A 17930-nucleotide genomic window follows, 5' to 3' on the forward strand; every position below is an offset into this window, starting at 1 on the left:
TCAAGGCACATACACAAAGCAAACAGTTCTATGTCCTGTCACTTAGCATGTTGTGGGAACAGCATGGATTACGTATGGTTAAAAAATAAAACCCTAACAGACACATTTCGAAGTACATACTCCTTCAGTCCATTATAAATGATTTGGGTTATTCAAGATATAGACTACTGTATCCCCTGCCCTGGCCACTTCTGAGACATATAACAGTTATTTGGGTTGCATGGTTTCACTTTGGAACACCTCTGCTAGGAAAACCATGGCCGTGGAGACAGACTAGTCACTATGGCTTAAACTCCTGTAATCCAAGCACTTGAGAGGTGGAGGCCCAATTGCAGATTGTGGACAGCCTGGGCTATACAGCCTTGTCTCACAGCCCAAACAAGTAAACAAAACACACACTGAACACTTTTGTGGAGCGTTCTGGAAGGTGACTAGTAAAGTATCTGAGATAAAGTTAACACGTAGTTTTAATTGGTCACTCAAAACTTATTCTTGCCAATGTCTGTCTTTGAGCCCATTTTACTTATTTGGAATATAAGTCCAAACTGATGTTTTTGTGTTTTACTCTCCATCCTTTAAGCTTCCTCTCATTTTCAAAGCTCTTTCCATACACACTATTCTCCTTTACCTTTGTCCATTTATTGCCTGTTTACACACTCCCACATCTGGTTTTATATGACAGAAAGCACATCCTGGAAGTTCTGCTGGCACCCCAAGTGCAGGATTTCACAAGCCCCTCGAGTGTATGGTCAGATTCTAGAGGTGCTTCAGCAGTGCCTGACTCAGTCATTCTTCAGAGCCCTTTCTTGTTTTGAGACTTGTGGCTCACTATGTAGATCAGGTTGGCGTTGAACTCATATATATCCATTTCTGCCTCTCAAGTGCTGGGATTAAAGATGTGGGCCTCCACACCAGGCTTCATAGTTCCTTACAAACCCAGGATTGGAAAAAAGGAGCTACAAGCATTAGAGTTCTGAAAACAATTTGCCCACAAATGGAGAACATTTCAAACAGCCAAGCACTGTCCATAGAATCTGAATTCCCTGTTCTAAGTCACTGACCTCAGATGGTTTACAGTCTAAGAGGAGGGTTCAGGCACAGCAATGCACATGGAGACGGACAGACACTGGCAGCATCTGTATACAACGGAGACATATAAAGCAGGGGAAGCTGGGGACTGAGGAGTTTCTAATTTAAAGGGTGTTCGGGGAAGACTTCCTTACAGTGCAGCTTGAGCAGGGAGGAGCACAGGTGTCAGGTGCATTTGTCTTGGAGATACTTCCAGGTGGAGAAACATTAAGTGCAAGAATCCTTGGGATGGACACAATCTTAAATGTCTGAATTACAGCATGGCCTTTCCTGTTTGATCATTCATGCACTAAAACTAAGAAAACAAGTAAAGTCAGTTTTTTTTTCACTTCCCATTATTTCCAAAAACAAGGGGGGAACCCCCCCCAAAAAAAAACCCTCAACACCTTCAAACCCTTAAGGCTTAAAATAAGAAAACCTGCTTACTCCACTGCAAGTGTCATGGATCAAAGTTAACACTTCATTTCTGAGGCTTTTTTTTGGGGGGGGGGGGACACTGGCACCACAATCCCCTAAAAATGGAAGCAAGGACCTCCACTCCAACCACCTAGGACAGCAAGGCTTACTTCCCACCACCAGACCACCAAGGTCTGCTTTTACTTACTGACATTTAGAGTTGTTAACCACCCAAGGCCTTCTCACACTCATTAGCCATTTCTCACCTTTTAATTATTTGGTGTGGGGGGCTTACGCCAGGCCTGCATTTTCTTTTTGCCTATTGTGTTTGCCTCACCCCAAATAAATCCATATATTGAATGCTAATCTCCCCATGCATTCCAAGTGTTTTCTGTTCCCTTCTGCTGCACAGAAGCTAAAGATTTCCTCTGCTGCTTTTGAAGTTAAAGCACTCTTACTTAGGTCACTAAAAGGAAATAGACGACATTCCCTCTCCAGGCCCCACAATCATGAGTGCAGGGTGCATTTGTGCCATGGCAGCATGAGGCTAGGTGCTGTCACAGTGCTGGCTTTCTCTAAGTGTTCTTGTGAGGAGGGACTCTCCTGGAGTTGTTTCACACAGATTTTTGGAGTTCAAAAAGTCCTGGAGGAGTGAGGGTGTTAGTGAGTCCCTGGAGAAGCCTTAAAACAAAGATCAACAGCAAACCAGGGAGCGACTAATCCAATACAGCCACAAAGCTGCAAAATGCTCCGGGGAGTATTAGACAAAGACCAAAGTTTCCCCAACATCTTCCCCACTACTAAGTGGCCTGCAACAGCTGGGTGTGGTGGCCCACGCCTTTAGTCCCAGCACTTGGGAGGCAGAGGCAGGCGGATTTCTGAGTTCGAGGCCAGCCTGGTCTACAAGGTGAGTTCTAGGACAGCCAGGGCTACACAGAAAAACCCTGTCTCAAAAAACCAAAAAAGAAAAAAAAAAGAAAAAAAAAAACCCAAAAAACTAAGTGGCTTGCAGCTGGCTTTTTTTCATGTCAACAGCTTACCCAGCATATAATACTTGGAACACGAACTGGGACCTCCCCACAAGCTACTCATTCTTATTTCCATCCTCTTACAATGTAATGCTACCGACTGTTAAGTTACACAAGTGAACTGGTTAACTAAAGTTATGTAACCTGAGGCAGCACTTACAATTTTCAGTTTTCTCATCTGGTTAGTAACCATGGCAGAAGCCCTTTAAGGTTAAAATGTCGAGGAATCAGACTCCAGGAAGTACCCAATCTTATTTTGATTAACAATAAATCACGTTTTAACTTCCTTTATGTCCTAAATACACACACATACCCCCCCCCCCCCCCCGCACACACCTATCTCATTATGAAATCCTTAGCATAATTTTAAAGACAGGTGTGGGGCTTTTTACCTGTGTCTTATGTACTCAGTGTGCTGCTGTGCCTCTGCAGTGACATTGAGTGTGGCATTACTCCACTTGTACACATGGAACACTGAAAATAAACTGAAGGCTCCCTTCCCTTCCTCCTAAACTTCAATTGCATCTGAGAGACTTTAGGCTCTCAGAGTGCTATAACGTCACCGCTCAAAACTATTTGGGCAAAGACCAATAGACGATGTTAAATAGTATGCTAAAATTTCCTGAGTGCTAGACAGCCCTACACAGTCCTCAAAGCTCCTGGGGAAAGAAAACAAATGTGGTATACATACTTAGTTAGCTTCTGATTTTATGTGACAATAAGTTATTCTGGTAAAAATGTTTCAAATTCAAGTTTATTTTTGATTTCATAGAAGTAATAAGCATTCTGTCATCTCGAATGAATACCAGCCAACAATAAATTCAACATACTTCTCCTGTAAATATCTACTACTATGTTCTTTCAGTCACCAATTACCAGGCAAAGCTAGAACACATCTTTTTTCTTTCCCACTGACATTGTTCATAAATAATACGGCCCAGTTTTCAAGATATAAGGTGTTTTCCTAAGGCTGTACTGTGCATAAGCCACTGTCCACAGTGCTCTGTGACTATTCCCTGCATGACCTCACTGCAAGGCATGCTGAGGAAGGGCATGTCCACAATTCACACTCTTGCGCAGAAGACAAGTGGTCAGCACTGCACCGTGTTGTTCCACAGCTTCTTCCATGGCTCACATGGCTGAGGCTCCTCTAGAGCACACTCTAGCTAAAGAGTTAAAAAGGAGCCAGATGCAGTGGTGCACAGCTGCAAGCCCCGGAGCCTGAGGCAGGTCAGCCTGAGTGACACAGTCAATCTCAAAAGCAGGACAACAACAGAGTAGCATTTTACTGTAATTTTTCCCCCAGAGGTGAGACAATCTCACTCTGTAGCCCACACAGTCTTAAACTTTCAGTCTGCTTGTTTCCACTTCCTCAATGCTAGGAGTGCTGCCATGTGTGCTTCTGGTTGGAATTTAAGACTGCTGTGGGGCTGAGTGAGGTGGGCTATCCCTTCATCTCAGCACTTTGGAGGCATAGACAGACACACTGATCTCTGCAAGTTCCAGGCTAGGCAGATCTACATAGTGAGACCCAGCTTCAAAAAAAAGTTTGAGATAAAATATGTAAGAAAAAGGTCAAATGTTAGCTCAAGCAATAGCCAGGCTAACATCACCAGTGACAGCTGCACTCTTTTTGTGTGTATGTGATGGCACGGAATACACATAAAATTGGATACTAGTTTTCAACCATTAGCTCTGAATACTTTCAATTTGGGAAATACATTATGAACACTCAATGAATGCTGGAGAGATGCAGCTCAGCAAAGCCCATGCCTTGAGTGCACAAGCAAGGGGAATGATCCCCAGGCCTGGAAAAAAAACAAAACAAAACAAAAAAACCAAAACAAAACCCAAACTAAAAGCACATAGAGACGAGAAGTGAGGGTTGGGAGATGGGTAAGTTGGTGCTGCGTGGTCCCCACACTGGGTAGGGCTCTAGAATCTTTTTGGGATAAGTTCTTTTGCAGTGCAGTCTAGTTGTGGACTCCTGGTTCACTCTTCCTGCTCAGGTGTCCTGAGCGCTGAGACAGCAGGTATGGATCACAATGCCCAGGATGAGGCGCAAGAACCAGAAATGACAGGACTGAAGAGCTGAGACTCATCTGCTCACAATTTGTAAAACTGTGTCCCTGCATGATTAATTTTAAACTATGCACATCCTCCAGTGTGTCAACACAGCTGCTTTCCGGATTACACATTAACTAGAAATTAGGTTCAACAGTCTTGCCCCCAATCACCTGGCAAAGCCATGAAAACTGTCAAGCCTTTTTGCCAACTGGCTGCCCTCTACCGGACAACTTAGATCAGTGCACTATTTTTTACAGAGCAATACAGATAAATGTAAACATTCTATATCCCAAATAGAGGTCCCCTGAATAAGCAAAAAAACTAAATTACCTCAAAACACAAACCCTTCAGTAAATTAGTTCTTATCACGGAATTAACATAGTGCCAACCAAGTAAATGCCTTCAGTCATCCTGAGACCTGCAATCCACATACAACTTCAGTCTCCTTTCTAACGTGACCTGGAACAGGAGTGTGTGGGAGTAATGGCACACTCTAACGTCAATCTCTCATGATGATTTTATGGTGACACAAATCTCATTCATTAGTCTATATACTCTATGATGTTTTCTTATACATAAACACAGGTCCTAACAGATTCATGCTGAATATTTGATAGTAAGTCTCTTCCCACAGCACCGAAATGTCTCTGATTTTTTTTCTTCTGTGAAAATATCAAGTTGTTCATTTCTGGCTCATCCCCATGCCTGGGATTTGCAGTAATGCAGGACCAGTTTACCATCACTGCCAAAACACTATAAAGAAGAAAAAGACAACATATAAAACATTAATTCTGTTAAAGAGTCCTATTGGGCTGGTGAGATGGCTCAGCAGTTAAAAGCACTAGCTTTTCTTACAGAGGTCCTGGGTTCAATTCCAAGCTATCACAGTGGCTCATGTCCATCTATAAAGGGATCTGATGCCCTCTTGTGGCATGTAGTTGTATATTCAGTCAGAGCACTCATACATTTAAAAAATACATGTAGTATGTTCTATAACATACTACTGTTTTCAAAAGATGTCTCTTCCTATCACATATATCACTATTTATAAACATTCAACAAAACCAGGGTACCTTGGGCATGGCTTAAATACTTTGTCTTTACAACCTCTCTGAACATGAGGTACTTTCAGCTCTTTCCCAGTAGTGCTAGCATATTTATTATTGATTACTGCCAGGAAGCAACACTGTTGAATAAGGTCATTTTAGTGCATTTTAATCAAATTTTTGTAGTGCTCAACTATAGACAGTAATGAATAATGCAGAAGTGATACAGATTAGATGAAAATTCTAAGAAAACAATGACTTTTAAACAGAACTTATTTCTTGACTGTTTAAGCTTAACTTATTAATCTTCAGACTTTACTCTGAAGGCGTTCACAACATAACAAGGTTCTCTTTCTACACTGATAATTAAGATGGCATGCTATCTCTTAAAGATATTGTGAATTAGCAACTCACACTATACAAAAGACATGGTACCAGTGGGTGTTACTTACCTCATATAGAGTTCCAACTTCTTGGTCTGGGGAAGGGGCAAAGGACTGATTCACATAAATAAACTATAGGGAAGAAGAAAAAAAAATGTATTCAAAATGCTATCCTAAAATACAAGGCTTTGTTCTCAGGTTTTTGTAATAACTAAGACACTTTTAAATAGTGTGTGTGTGTGTGTGTGTGTGCACACGCAAGTGCACATGTGTGCACAGCAGAGAGAGAGAGAGAGAGAGAGAGAGAGAGAGAGAGAGAGAGAGAGAGAGAGAGAGAGACTGAGCGACACTGGGTGTCTTCCTTGATGGCTCTCTTGCTTTATTATTTTGAGACAGAGCCTCTCTGGATCTCTCTGAGGATGGAGCCCATCCAATGGCTAGGGAGGCTAGCCAGTGAGACCCAGGACCTCCTGTCGCCCCTCCCCAGCACTGAGGTTACATATGTGAGTACAGGGCCCCGAGTTTAAATGCTGGGGACCTGAACTCAGGTCTTCATCTTTGTTAAGTGGAAGGCACTTTATAGACTGATCTATTCCCCCAGATAAATACATTTTAAGTAATTTTTCACAAATAGTTTTTGCAAGGATATTCAAAACACTATACCAAAATCCACAGGATTCAAGGCCAGTCTAAACAGTGAGAGTACCCCAAAACAGGGGAAAAAAAATCCCACTGAGCCACAATAAAAGATAAAAATTCCTAAAGATATTAAAGCAAAAGGTCACAGTACCAGAGATGCTTTTGATCAACTATTTTTTAGAAAATAGAAGGAAAGTGGAATGTAACATCCAACATTCACCTCCAGATCTAATAATAAAGTCGTTTTTTGCTTAACAATCTTATTTCTTTCTCTTTAAAAACAAAACAAAACAAAACAGTACGTTATTTATACAACAATAAATGTTGGTTAAATTTTTCTCTTTCAGTACTGAATGAAGCAGTTAAAAGTCCTGGAGCTAAATACAAATAACATTTTAAAGCCTATCCTATGTATACGAATGGGACTGAAAAGAAAAGTATTTTTATCTCATGGGGCTACTCAAAAGATAAAATACATACCAAGTAATACATAATGCTAAGCATAGCTGTGTTTTAGTGATGATTTAGTTACAGAGGGACTACATACTACGGCCCTGTAAGCTCCTACTTTCATGTAATGTTCTGTTACTTTGCATAACCATACTCTAAGATGTTCACACAAGAACAAAATTGTTTAATAATGCATTTCTCCAATGTCTCCATTGTTAAATGATGTGAGTGCTTGAAATGCAAGCATGAAGACTTATGTTCTAACCTTCATATATTCCAGGAAAAGCTAGGCATGGTAGAACATGCTTGTGATCCCAGCACTGTGGAGCTAGAGACAGGTGGACCTCTGAGACTTACTGGGTAGCCAGACTAGCCTACTTGGTGAAGTTCAGGCCAATTAAACCGTCTCAAACAAAACAAAACAAGATGAATGGCAAACGAAGCATGGCACTGTACCCAAGGTTCTTCAAAGAAACAAACCTGTTACTAAAAATACCATCCCAATACAGTGCTTACCGTATACTACACTGTGAAATAGGCAGACAGTAGGTGAAAGATACCCTGCTAACCCGATGAATGGGGACAAAAGTAATAACAGAATCAAAGTAAACACCAAACTTTGCTAACATACAGAGGACATAATGCTCCATGACAAATATTTATGCATGACTATTCAGTGATATTTTGAGGAAAGTAAATAAAACCCCGCGCTTTGAAAAACGAAAAAAATCCTGGTCAGCAGTGATAGTAACAACAAAGACACTGTCAAGGGTCATCGAGCTGAGCTGACTGGACAGGTCAGGGCACTTCCTGATGATCCGAGTGAGAGAGTTCCAGGAACATGGTGGAAAGAGAACCCTCTTCCAAGGATTGTCCTCTGACCTCTGCATGAACATCCCAACCCCCAGAGTCTTACAAAGCTTGAGATAAACATTAAATAATAAAAAACAACTTTTAGGTAGCAAGGTGAATCCAAATTTCTCTCATTCCAGAGCTTCTCAAAGTATCTTCTGATACAGTACATAGGTCTCACCACAAATGAGAGGAAAGGAGAAAAAGAGCAGTGTGTAGCTTTGTGTGCATGTGTTCCCATGGCAAACAGTCACCACTGTCATCATACCAACTGTTCCGAGGCCACCAGTTTAAGGAACTTTTTGATGAAGTCAATGAGTCCTTGGATGGTCCGGGTTCGCTCCACAGCCCATTTCTTTGTTTTCATTATAGGAGTGTCTCCTACAGCCTTCAGCAGGATGTCAACTTTAAAAAAAAAAAAAGACAACTGTACTGAGACATCTGATGAGACTGCGATGGCCAACTTTTATCTCCAGAGTTCATGTAATTAGCACTCTGGAGCTACGTCAGAGACATAAAAATATTAGACTCTTCCACTATTTTATGCCTCGATCCTACAAAGTTCTCCCTATAGGATTAAACTTTAAGACACACTTTGGCGCAGCAGAATTCTAAAGGTAAGAAACATAACTGGCCATGATATAAAACAATACCCAAACAGCCAAGAGAAACAAACCTCTCGCCCTTTCTCCCATCCAACTGGTGTTTCGTAAAAGCAGGGTGAAGGGTCAGGCGATGCTGCTGTGGCACTGTGGCATGGCCTACCTTTCTGGAGAGCAATATGCTAATACACATCTAACATACAGATATGCCTTGACTCAAGAACATACTACTTAGAGTCTTAAAAAGCTTGAGATTTACACAGATTCACTTACAAGGATGTCACCTTCATCAAAGCATACACTTTTACAGGGAAAAGCAGTAAATTTATATATTCAACATACACACACAGATGGATAAAATAAAGGGTGAGATGCTTTATGACAGAGTTTATTATAGAGAGCAGACACATTCCAAACTTGGTCCAAACCGTGGCTCTGTCACTTATTAGAGCTACAAGCTTTGTAATCTTTCACTCTCAAAACCCTACCACACATCTACTTCCTCACAAGGTTGATGAGACCATAAGTGAGTTAATGTGCGTGCACAACAGTACCCAGACCACGACTTACAGTCAGAGCGCTAAGATTACTACATAGCTGTTTAAAAACACATTATAAAGGTGGCTAATAGTTTAAGTTGACAAAAATGTACAAAATAAAAATCATGTGTCTACAACCCCAACTTCATTAACAAAGTATTACGAACAAATATTAATATTAGTATTGATACACATCAAAATGTTTTCATAGTAGTGACATATGGCTTTTTGTAAATACCAATTTTTATACTTAATTATGAAATAATAATAATCTATTACTATTTAGAAAAAATACAATTGGGGACTCAAAAGATGTTTCAAAGATTCAAAAAAAAGATATGTGAGCCAAGACTGGTATCCTTAATTAGATGCTTATGTCCCTTTAAGAGAGAGCTACAACAAAAGCACCCCAGAAAGAGCTGTACTACTGCTACCACACTTGCCCCAGTTGTTTGTATTCAAAGTTGGGATCAATTTATCCAAATTGTTTCCAGAAGGCAGGTGTTGGTGATGTAGGTTTTTAATCCTAGCCTCAGGAGGCAAAGGCAGGTGGGCTGGTCTACACACTGAAATAAAATACAGGCTCCCGGAACATATCACACAGCTTATCTTTCTAAAGAGCAGTCTCAGTATCCTTTCATTATTTTGGGAACCCTGGATAAGTTGGAAAGGAAGAAAGATGATTGTGATTAGCCTGTCTTCATACCTTTGTCCCTAGTTCCCTCAACCCCAAGGCAATCAGTAACTCGGTGGCAATTAGGCACCAAGTTGTACTACTGAAGACAGAAGAACCAGAGGGCAGGAAGCTAGAGAAGTGTTTATTATAATAGTAATAATAATGATAATAATAACTATTGTATTACAGCTGCAGTCCCCAAATGATTTGCTTGTACCTCAGAAGCCTGCTTACAGGTTCGCATCAATTGGTGAACAGCTAATATATACAGTAACCAAGCTGAAATCTTTTGCTAAGCAGGATCTTAGCACTGGTATTCAAAAGTTTAGGTAAGTCTGTTAATACTGTGCCACTAGGGCCCTTCTCATCAAATTCTCTACATAAGGATAAAAACAGAATTTCAATCTGTCCAAAAAAAAAAAAAAAGGAAAATAGGAAAATATAGATCCAAACAAACACAGTCATCTCAGGCAATATCTTGGACTATTTCTCATTCTCTAGTTCTCTTTCTTTCTCTCTCTCTCTTTCTCTCTCTCTCTTTCTCTTTCTCTCTCTCTCTCTCTCTGGTACAGCAATCATCAGTATGAAGGACTATAATTTGGGCTGGAGAGATGGCTCAGTGGTTAAGAGCACTGACTGCTCTTCCAGAGGTCCTGAGTTCAATTCCCAGCCACCACATGGTGGCTCACAACCATCTGTAATGGGATCTGATGCCCTCTTCTGGTGTGTCTGAAGATAGCTACGGTGTACTCATAATAAATACATCTATTAAAAAAAAAAGGACTACAATTTTACATTTATATTTTTATTTGTTTATTTTGTTTTTTTTGAGGGAACACAGGCTGGCCTTGAACTCAGTGATCTGCCTTCCTCAGGCTGCTGAGTTCTGGGATTAAAAATGTATGTCACCACTCTCAAGCCTCCAGTCTCCACCTTAAAGGAAACCTCTGAAAATCAGCTCCACGTAATTAACTGGAGAAAAAAACAAGGGGGGGGGATTTTTTTCTTTTAAAGTTAACAGCAGTGGTTCTCTTTCTGAATACTCATAATAGTACACTATGAATACATGGCAGAGTTCTTCCAAATGCACAGTCAGTCTATTGTTTTTCTTTCTTTCTTGTGGAGCTGGGGATTGAGCCTGTGGGCCTTTTGAAATGTTCTACTCCTGAGCTCCATACGCCTGCAGCCCCAGCAATGCTGGGAGACAAACCTCCCAGGCAACATAACAAGGTGGTGAGATTAAGGAGCAGAGACTACGTGTTATGTCTCTGAAAGGAGAACAGATAAGGACAAAGTTTACCTTGTCCTTGAAATATGTTTACTTGCTGATTTTTTTTCTTATAGTCAACTCTAACTCCACAGTGTTCAGTGCAAGTTAATCTGAATTTCCTTTACTTTCCAGTGGCAAGCACAACTCTAAGACAATACAGAGGTTGAGGACAACTAGTTCAAGTAATTCAATGACTTACATAAGGCATGAAAAGCTAACAAAAAGGTAACACCTTAGCATTACACTACTTAGCAAACACCTTAACACCTTTAGTCTCCCCTTAGCATTCTGCAGTATCCAAAGTTCCAGTTTTTTATTATTCTTATTCTAAAAAATAAATTAATATTCAGTTGGGGCAGACCCCTAGCGAACTCGCCCAAACTCGTGGGTTGTAACCCACTGGTTACTCCTGTCACCTCAAATTTTTATTCCAGTCACCTGTCTTGTGTTTAAGTACCTGGACCTACTGAGATCCCACTTGGCTCCCACCTTCAAAGACCAAAAGCTGTAAAAGGTGCGAATGATGGGGAACCACTCGGTTCACCTAAGCACTCAAAAGGTGCTGTCAGACCACTTTTGTGAAACCCGAACAGGAGCCACACATCGGTATACATGTCTCCATACCTTCCAAAAACCTAAAGTATCCTACAAACCATGTTTTTTGAATCTACGCTGAACTTATAACCCCATGACGTATGCCCACATCTTTGCCTTCCTAAACTCCCGAACACCCGTGATGACGCCCCTTTCACATGATGTATCCTGACACTTATCCTCCCCACACGTGGACTTCAGACCTGAGTCCCCTACTCTTCTATCTAGACGCTAACATTCAATTATCTTGCTGTTTTCAATCAACTGTAACCTTTCCACTTAAAAAGAACCTCAAAAGCCAGTGAGGGCTGTTCTCTAAAACCCCGATTTAGGGCCAGGCAGTCGTCTGGCCGGTTCCTTTTGCATTTCTAAATACAGTTTGGGTTCATCAGACAGCCGTGTAAACGTTACCCACGTCACACACCTCAGGTCTAACACTTTTGCTCAAGTCTAAGAGTAGAAAGCGCACCTCTGCGATGCGCCCCTCTTTAGCTTTTGCTTCTTCGCGAGCCACCACTCCTAGAAACAGCAGTAAGTCTCCTGCCCCCGCCCACTAACGGATGTTGACATTACTTTTTTTCTTGGTGTCTCCGGGAGGTTCCTCCGTTCCGGGCGAAACTGCAGCCGAGGACGGGGGCTCTGGGGTGGCTGTTTCCGGGGAGAGCTCTGGAAGGCTCTCGCCGCCGGCTCCTACAGGAGCCGAGGGGAGCTGCAGCACAACCTCTGAATCTTCCGACATCTTTGCTTGCTGAGAGGCGGCGGCGGAAGTGACGTAGCAGCGTGAAGGGGTTGGGCCTTGACACAGGAAGCGTCATGAAGGAGGTGGGACTGGGATTAACAGTGAATTTTTGGGATGTCTAGGGAGCAGTCCAGGTAGATAGTATGTTGGAAACACGGTAATTAACCGAGTATGGAGCGCTATCTAGTCGCAGCGAGTTATGAAGGGCTTCCGTGACGCGCCTCCGTGAGCAGCCATCTGACCACGTACCCCTCCGGAGAGTTGGCTGGCCCCGGGACGCTTCCGTTTCCTCCGGGCCTGCCCCGCCCAGGCCCCGCCTCCTGCCCCGCCCCTCGGCGCGGGAGCGCGCGCGCGCGTGCGGGAGGGGGCGGGTGGGGAAGCCGCGGCTCGAAGCTCCCGGAGGCGAGGCTCGCGCGCCCGCCCCCGCCCTGGCCCCAGCGCCCACCCGGTCGGCCCCGGCCCAGCCATGATCAAGGCCATCCTCATCTTCAACAACCACGGGAAGCCGCGGCTCTCCAAGTTCTACCAGCCCTATGTGAGTATGCCCCTGCCGCGGAGCCCGGGCGAGGGCGAGCGCCGGGCAGCGCCCAGCGGCTTCCTCCGAACGACCCTCGCGCCGCCGCGGCCCTCCCGGCGTCCGACTTCTCGCGCCGCTGGCTGTCAGCTCGGGCGACCGGGAGCCGCTGCCACTCCCCGCCGGCCGCTGGCGGTCAGTGGGAGAGGCGGTTTCTCCGCCTCAAGGGGCGCTGCCCACCTGCCCGGTACCTCAGTCCGGCCCCTGAGCCCCACACCGCGGCCGAGCCGCTGTTTTCCTGTCGGGCGATCGCAGCGGGTAGCCGGCGTCCAGTCTCGCTCCGGGTCCGGCTCCCCGCCGCCCTGGCTGGCCCCGGTGGACCGCTTTCTGTTGTCCGCGGACAGATGGGCCACCGTGTCCGCCCTAATCCTCTCCGAGCTCAGCAACTTTGGCTCGCTGCACGCCCTGGCCAGTCTGTCCAGGGTGTTTCCATACGGAAGCATCGGAAGCCCAGTGTGACTTCCCGGTGGCTATTGAAAGAAGACATTAAAGGGGTGGGGGTGGGGGGGGGGTTGAGGTTTTTCTTGGACTTTTAACCTACTGTGTGAATTTACTCTTGACATAATTGGCAGCGTAAGTGGTTGACCCATCAGAAAGGGTTTCTGTATCTGAGGATTAACGATTTCATTTTGTATGGCTTTTCTTTTTAAAGCAGAACATATGGACATTTACCCTGGGTTTTAGTATCAACGAAGTAGCATCTGTGAAAGTTCTCTTCTAGAACTGTGAACATTGTTTAATATTGCTAGGAGCAGATGACTTTAAAGTCGCGAAGATCATTTATAAGCGTTTGAGGAGAGGTAATAGGTTTCTATGCCTTACCTGAGGGCAAAACTAATTCTAGGTCTGAGCTGCCATTTGTCGGGTGAATGGGAGCTATGTAGCTGTTGTGCTATCTTGGGGCGTTTTGCTTTTATAGCCAGACACGGACTTTCAATTCAGTGTTGAAGACCTGCCAAGACCAACACTTTATGCGGATGGCCCCAGATGGAAATTATTCCTGCCATTAAAAATGAAACGTGAAAATGTCAGTTCGCCTGAAGTGATAATGCAGTCTGTGGAGGTGTTGGTTGAAGTGAGAAAAGGAGCCGCCGCCTTATTTCCTTAAGTTGTTTTGCATTCCCTAATGACAAAGAACCCTTTGCTCTACTTTTGTGTGGGTTTTAGTGTGGCGTAACTTAAATGCTAATGGTCTGTTGAAAAATTCTAGATTCTTCTTGAATCCAAAATAAAATTCTAGTTGTTCCCTCTGAGGAAAGCAATGGCATTACCTTGACACCATTACCTGATAGATACCTAAAATGGTAATGAGCCCTTGCTGAGTCCCTTTTCAGTGTAGAAAAGGTAGGTTCCAGTAGTGAATTAAATTGAAAAGGTTTTTTTTTTCCTCATATTTAAATTTAGTAATTGTTTTGGCTTGGTGGTAAAGGCCTGTAATTCCAGCTACTCAGAAAGCTGAAGCAGGAGAATTGGAAGTTCAAGGCCCGGGCTACTGCGTTCAAGAAATTTGGTGAGACCTTGTCTCAATACAAAAAAAAATAAAAGGTGGACCAGTGATAGTGCGTCTAATGTCCACAATGTCCTGGCTCCAATCCCTAGTCATAAAATTAATTATTAAACATTACTCAATTATTCAATTCTTAAACAGAATAATGCATCCCTTGGCCAAACTATAATAAAATTGTAATCACTGCATAGGTAGAATTAAATCATGAAATATGAATTTAACTTGAAAGTCTAGATTTATAGCTGTCTTTTACCTTTAATTATTGCGTAGCAGTGAAATCCTGTGTGGGACACGGCAGTTGAAGGAGCTGTAGTGGTATTATCGTGGCCATTGCCTGAGTGGCGGTACTGTTGGAAGTGTGATGATGGAAAGTTTTTAAAACGTATACTGGCTGTGTAGAGGTGGCGCACCAAAGGCTGTTTCTTTGTGTCAGTTGTTACAAATCGGATTTCCCCAGCCATGTGCTAAATTGTCTCTCAGAAATAATTGAGAGCAATTTATTGCTTTGCTTCTTGCACTAGACTGTAACCCCTGTGAGGGCAGATACTATTCTTCATTTATGTATTCCATTGTCAGTTTGTCATGTACACTGCATGTCTGCCATGTGTAGGCACTGTACAGAACAAATACATCTTCCTTCTGCTTTGTGGGTGTAACCATGGCTAGTGGATAGCCTATATGATATTTTGGGTTTTAATAGTAGTAAGTGACGTGGAAAAAGTAAAGTAAGGGAAAGTAGATAGTGGGAGGAAGAAATGTGAAATACTGCAGCCAGTTACTTTCTCATCAAAGAGTAATTGTTAAGCAAAATGTGGTCTGTGGTGAGAAAGGCAGCCTTGCAGAGAGATACCTAACGGAAAGGACATTCCATGCGGAGGGAAATGGATATACAGATCCTTTTGCTGAAGTTTGAAGAGTGAACATCATGAATACAAGCATTGCAAATGGAGGCTGTTGGGGAAGCATTGTTGGGAATAGCTTTGTTTGTGTAGGTCCTTTCCTAGGTAATTCCTTTCTTCGTGACATGTCTAAAATAGAATTTTTGTTCTTTGCCTAGCCCCAAACACCAAATTCACATTTTCTGAAGGAATTTACCTGCTGCTATTCTTGTCTTCGAATTTTATTTTTTATGGGATGGTATTCTGTTTCACTGCCCATAACTCCTTAGGATATCCTATAGAATTTTTTATTAAAGTTACAATTTAAGTATTTTTGTGTTACCTCCAGCAGTCAACATTAAGCCTTTAATGTATTAAACTTTTTTTTTTTTTTTTTTTGGTTTTTCGAGACAGGGTTTCTCTGTATAACTCTGGCTGTCCTGGAACTCACTTTTTAGACCAGGCTGGCCTCGAACTCAGAAATCTGCCTGCCTCTGCCTCCCGAGTGCTGGGATTAAAGGCGTGCACCACCACGCCCAGCGTATTAAACTTTTTAAAAAAATTAGTTTTTCTTTGTGTGTATGTGTATGTGCACGTGTCTGACATGTCTGCATGTACTGCATGCATGCAGGTGCCTGCAGAGGCCAGAAGGAGTGGGCTCCTCTTGAACTGGAGTTTCAGTTGGTAGTGAGCTGCCTGGAGTAGGTGCTGGGAGCCAGACCTGACTCCAGCAGAGCGGTAACCCCGCAGTCCTCTCCAGCTCCTGTAGTAGACCCCGTGACTTGCTGCTGAAGGCATTACTTTGGGATAAAACTTGGATTAAAAATGATTTGTTAAATTTCTTTCCTACTGTTAACATTTAGTCCTTCATGAAGCAGAGATTTTTCTGCATATGTATTTTGAACAAAAGTAATGAAGTTACCAAAGTAACTTCAGCCATTCCTGGGCTAGGGTGAAGGAAACCTCTAAACTGTGTTCGTCACAGGACTGGCAGGATGGCTCAGCTGCTGAGACCTTTACTGTCCAGCCTGAAGACCTGGGCTCTCTTCTCAGAACTCATGTGGTGGAAGGAAAGGACCCCTCTTTCATGTCCTCTGACCCTTTGGTGTCTCCCTCTCACAAGGAAGTTAATAATTTTTTTTAATTTAAAAAGAAGTATATATTATATTCAGTAGACCAGCAGTTTAAGTAAATTAAGCAATATATAAGGATATTTCTACACCAATAGTTTCAAACCCTGGCAGGATGCTGAGGTCTGAGTTCATCGTTTACGGTTAATACTAACAGTTTGAAGATTGCTTAACTTTAACAACGTGCTTCCCTACCACGATAGGCTTTTACTCTACAGTTAGGCTTCTTCCGGTGGTTATCTCTACTCCTTTGTAGTGTAGATGTTGTGTTGTAATATGTAGGTCATGCCTGTTAACTGATGTGTGCCATTTGTGTCACATGAGGTAACACGAGTATTTTACTAGGCTTTGCTGAGCCAAAATTTTGGCTCATTCTGCTAGAGTCAAAGACTAAGAAAGGGTGGGCTCAGTGCTTCCCCTTTTATTTTGCCATCTGTATCTTTGAGATTGTCACTACAGAAGTTCCTAATTCGTGTGTGTGTGTGTGTGTGTGTGTGTGTGTGTGTGTGTGTGTTTGTGTGCGCACGCGCATGTGCATTTTATCTTTCTAGGGATGCTTAGCCACAGCAGTCTGGCAGTAGTGAGTGACTTTTAGTCTTAAGTTACTTAGAAATTTTTATTTATATTTATTTTTATTTTTTTCCCCGAGACAGGGTTTCTCTGTATAGCCCTGGCTGTCCTGGAGCTTACTCTGTGCACCAAGCTGGCCTTGAACTCAGACATCTGCCTGCCTCTGCCTCCCAAGTGTTGGGATTAAAGGCGTATGCCACCACTGCCTAGCTAGAAATTTATAGTATATTACTGACACTCGAACCAATCTGTATTTTTACACAGTTGTTAGGCAAGAATGCAACCAAACCTCCTTGAGCTGCATGATTTCTGTGTTATTGGTAATCTTTTTTTTTTTTTTTTTTTTTTTGGTTTTTTGAGACAGGGTTTCTCTGTATAGCCCTGGCTGTCCTGGAACTCACTCAGAAATCCGCCTGCCTCTGCCTCCCGAGTGCTGGGATTAAAGGCGTGCGCCACCACGCCCGGCTTCTGTGTTATTGGTAAGCCATAACATAGTCTTTAGTGAGTCATACTAGTAAAGTGGGAATATGTGAGTTGCTGTCCTCATTTCTACAGATATTAAAGGTTATCACACAATTAAAGTATAAATAAGCCTGACATTTCTAAGCTGTAAAATGCATGAGTTACCCAACAATATCCTTATAACTTGTGTTTAAGTATTAGGTTGTTTAACAACTTCAGATTCTAGAAGGGATTCCGTTCTTTAAGTCCTTAAAATATAAAATAGGGGGTTTTGAATGGATAGTTTTTCTTTTAAGAAGTTATATCTAGGGGCTAGAGACCACATGGTGGCTCACAACCATCTGTAAAGTGATCAGATGCTCTCTTCTGGCGTCTCTGAATACAGCTATAAGGAACTTATATACATAAAATAAATAATTCTTTTTAAAAAAAAAAGAAG

At 42.7% G+C, this 17930-nt stretch overlaps 2 protein-coding genes across 6 annotated transcripts in view; one reads left to right on the forward strand and one right to left on the reverse strand.

The window, feature by feature from the left end:
- Window positions 1-3240: 3240 nt before the first annotated feature.
- Window positions 3241-12548, reverse strand: Atg12 (autophagy related 12). Of its 2 annotated transcripts, NM_026217.3 has the most exons (4): window positions 12205-12403; window positions 8219-8355; window positions 6079-6141; window positions 3241-5333 (listed from the first exon to the last, which is right to left on the reverse strand). In NM_026217.3, the coding sequence occupies exons 1-4, from the start codon at window positions 12368-12370 to the stop codon at window positions 5274-5276; spliced, it is 426 nt and encodes a 141-aa protein (NP_080493.2). In that variant the 5' UTR covers window positions 12371-12403; the 3' UTR covers window positions 3241-5273. The 2 variants fall into 2 exon arrangements, with proteins under 2 accessions (NP_080493.2, XP_006526250.1); XM_006526187.2 differs by lacking the exons at window positions 3241-5333; window positions 8219-8355 and having other exon boundaries at window positions 6080-6141; window positions 12205-12548.
- Ap3s1 (adaptor-related protein complex 3, sigma 1 subunit) overlaps window positions 12518-17930 on the forward strand; it is a 49133-nt gene continuing 43720 nt past the window's right edge. For 2 of the 4 annotated variants that reach the window (NM_001303015.1, NM_009681.5), the window contains exon 1: window positions 12700-12905. In NM_001303015.1, the coding sequence (NP_001289944.1) occupies window positions 12837-12905 (69 nt within the window). In that variant the 5' untranslated portion in view covers window positions 12700-12836. Of the gene's footprint in view, window positions 12906-17930 lie in introns of all 4 variants that reach the window. The other 2 variants (XM_006525526.3, XM_006525528.4) reach the window with 2 other exon arrangements.

This window comes from Mus musculus, chromosome 18, assembly GCF_000001635.26.
Source record: "Mus musculus strain C57BL/6J chromosome 18, GRCm38.p6 C57BL/6J".
NCBI classification, from domain to species: domain Eukaryota; kingdom Metazoa; phylum Chordata; class Mammalia; order Rodentia; family Muridae; genus Mus; species Mus musculus.

What these genes read in the sequence shown, in the direction of transcription:
- Atg12 (NM_026217.3), bottom strand. Translation starts at nt 12,370, where the DNA reads ATGTCGGAAGATTCAGAGGTTGTGCTGCAGCTCCCCTCGGCTCCTGTA. An exon ending in TGGTGGCCTCGGAACAGTTG is followed by an intron (nt 6,142 to 8,218) that starts GTATGATGACAG and finishes TCTTCCCTATAG; the next exon opens with TTTATTTATGTGAATCAGTC. An exon ending in AAGTTGGAACTCTATATGAG is followed by an intron (nt 5,334 to 6,078) that starts GTAAGTAACACC and finishes TCTTCTTTATAG; the next exon opens with TGTTTTGGCAGTGATGGTAA.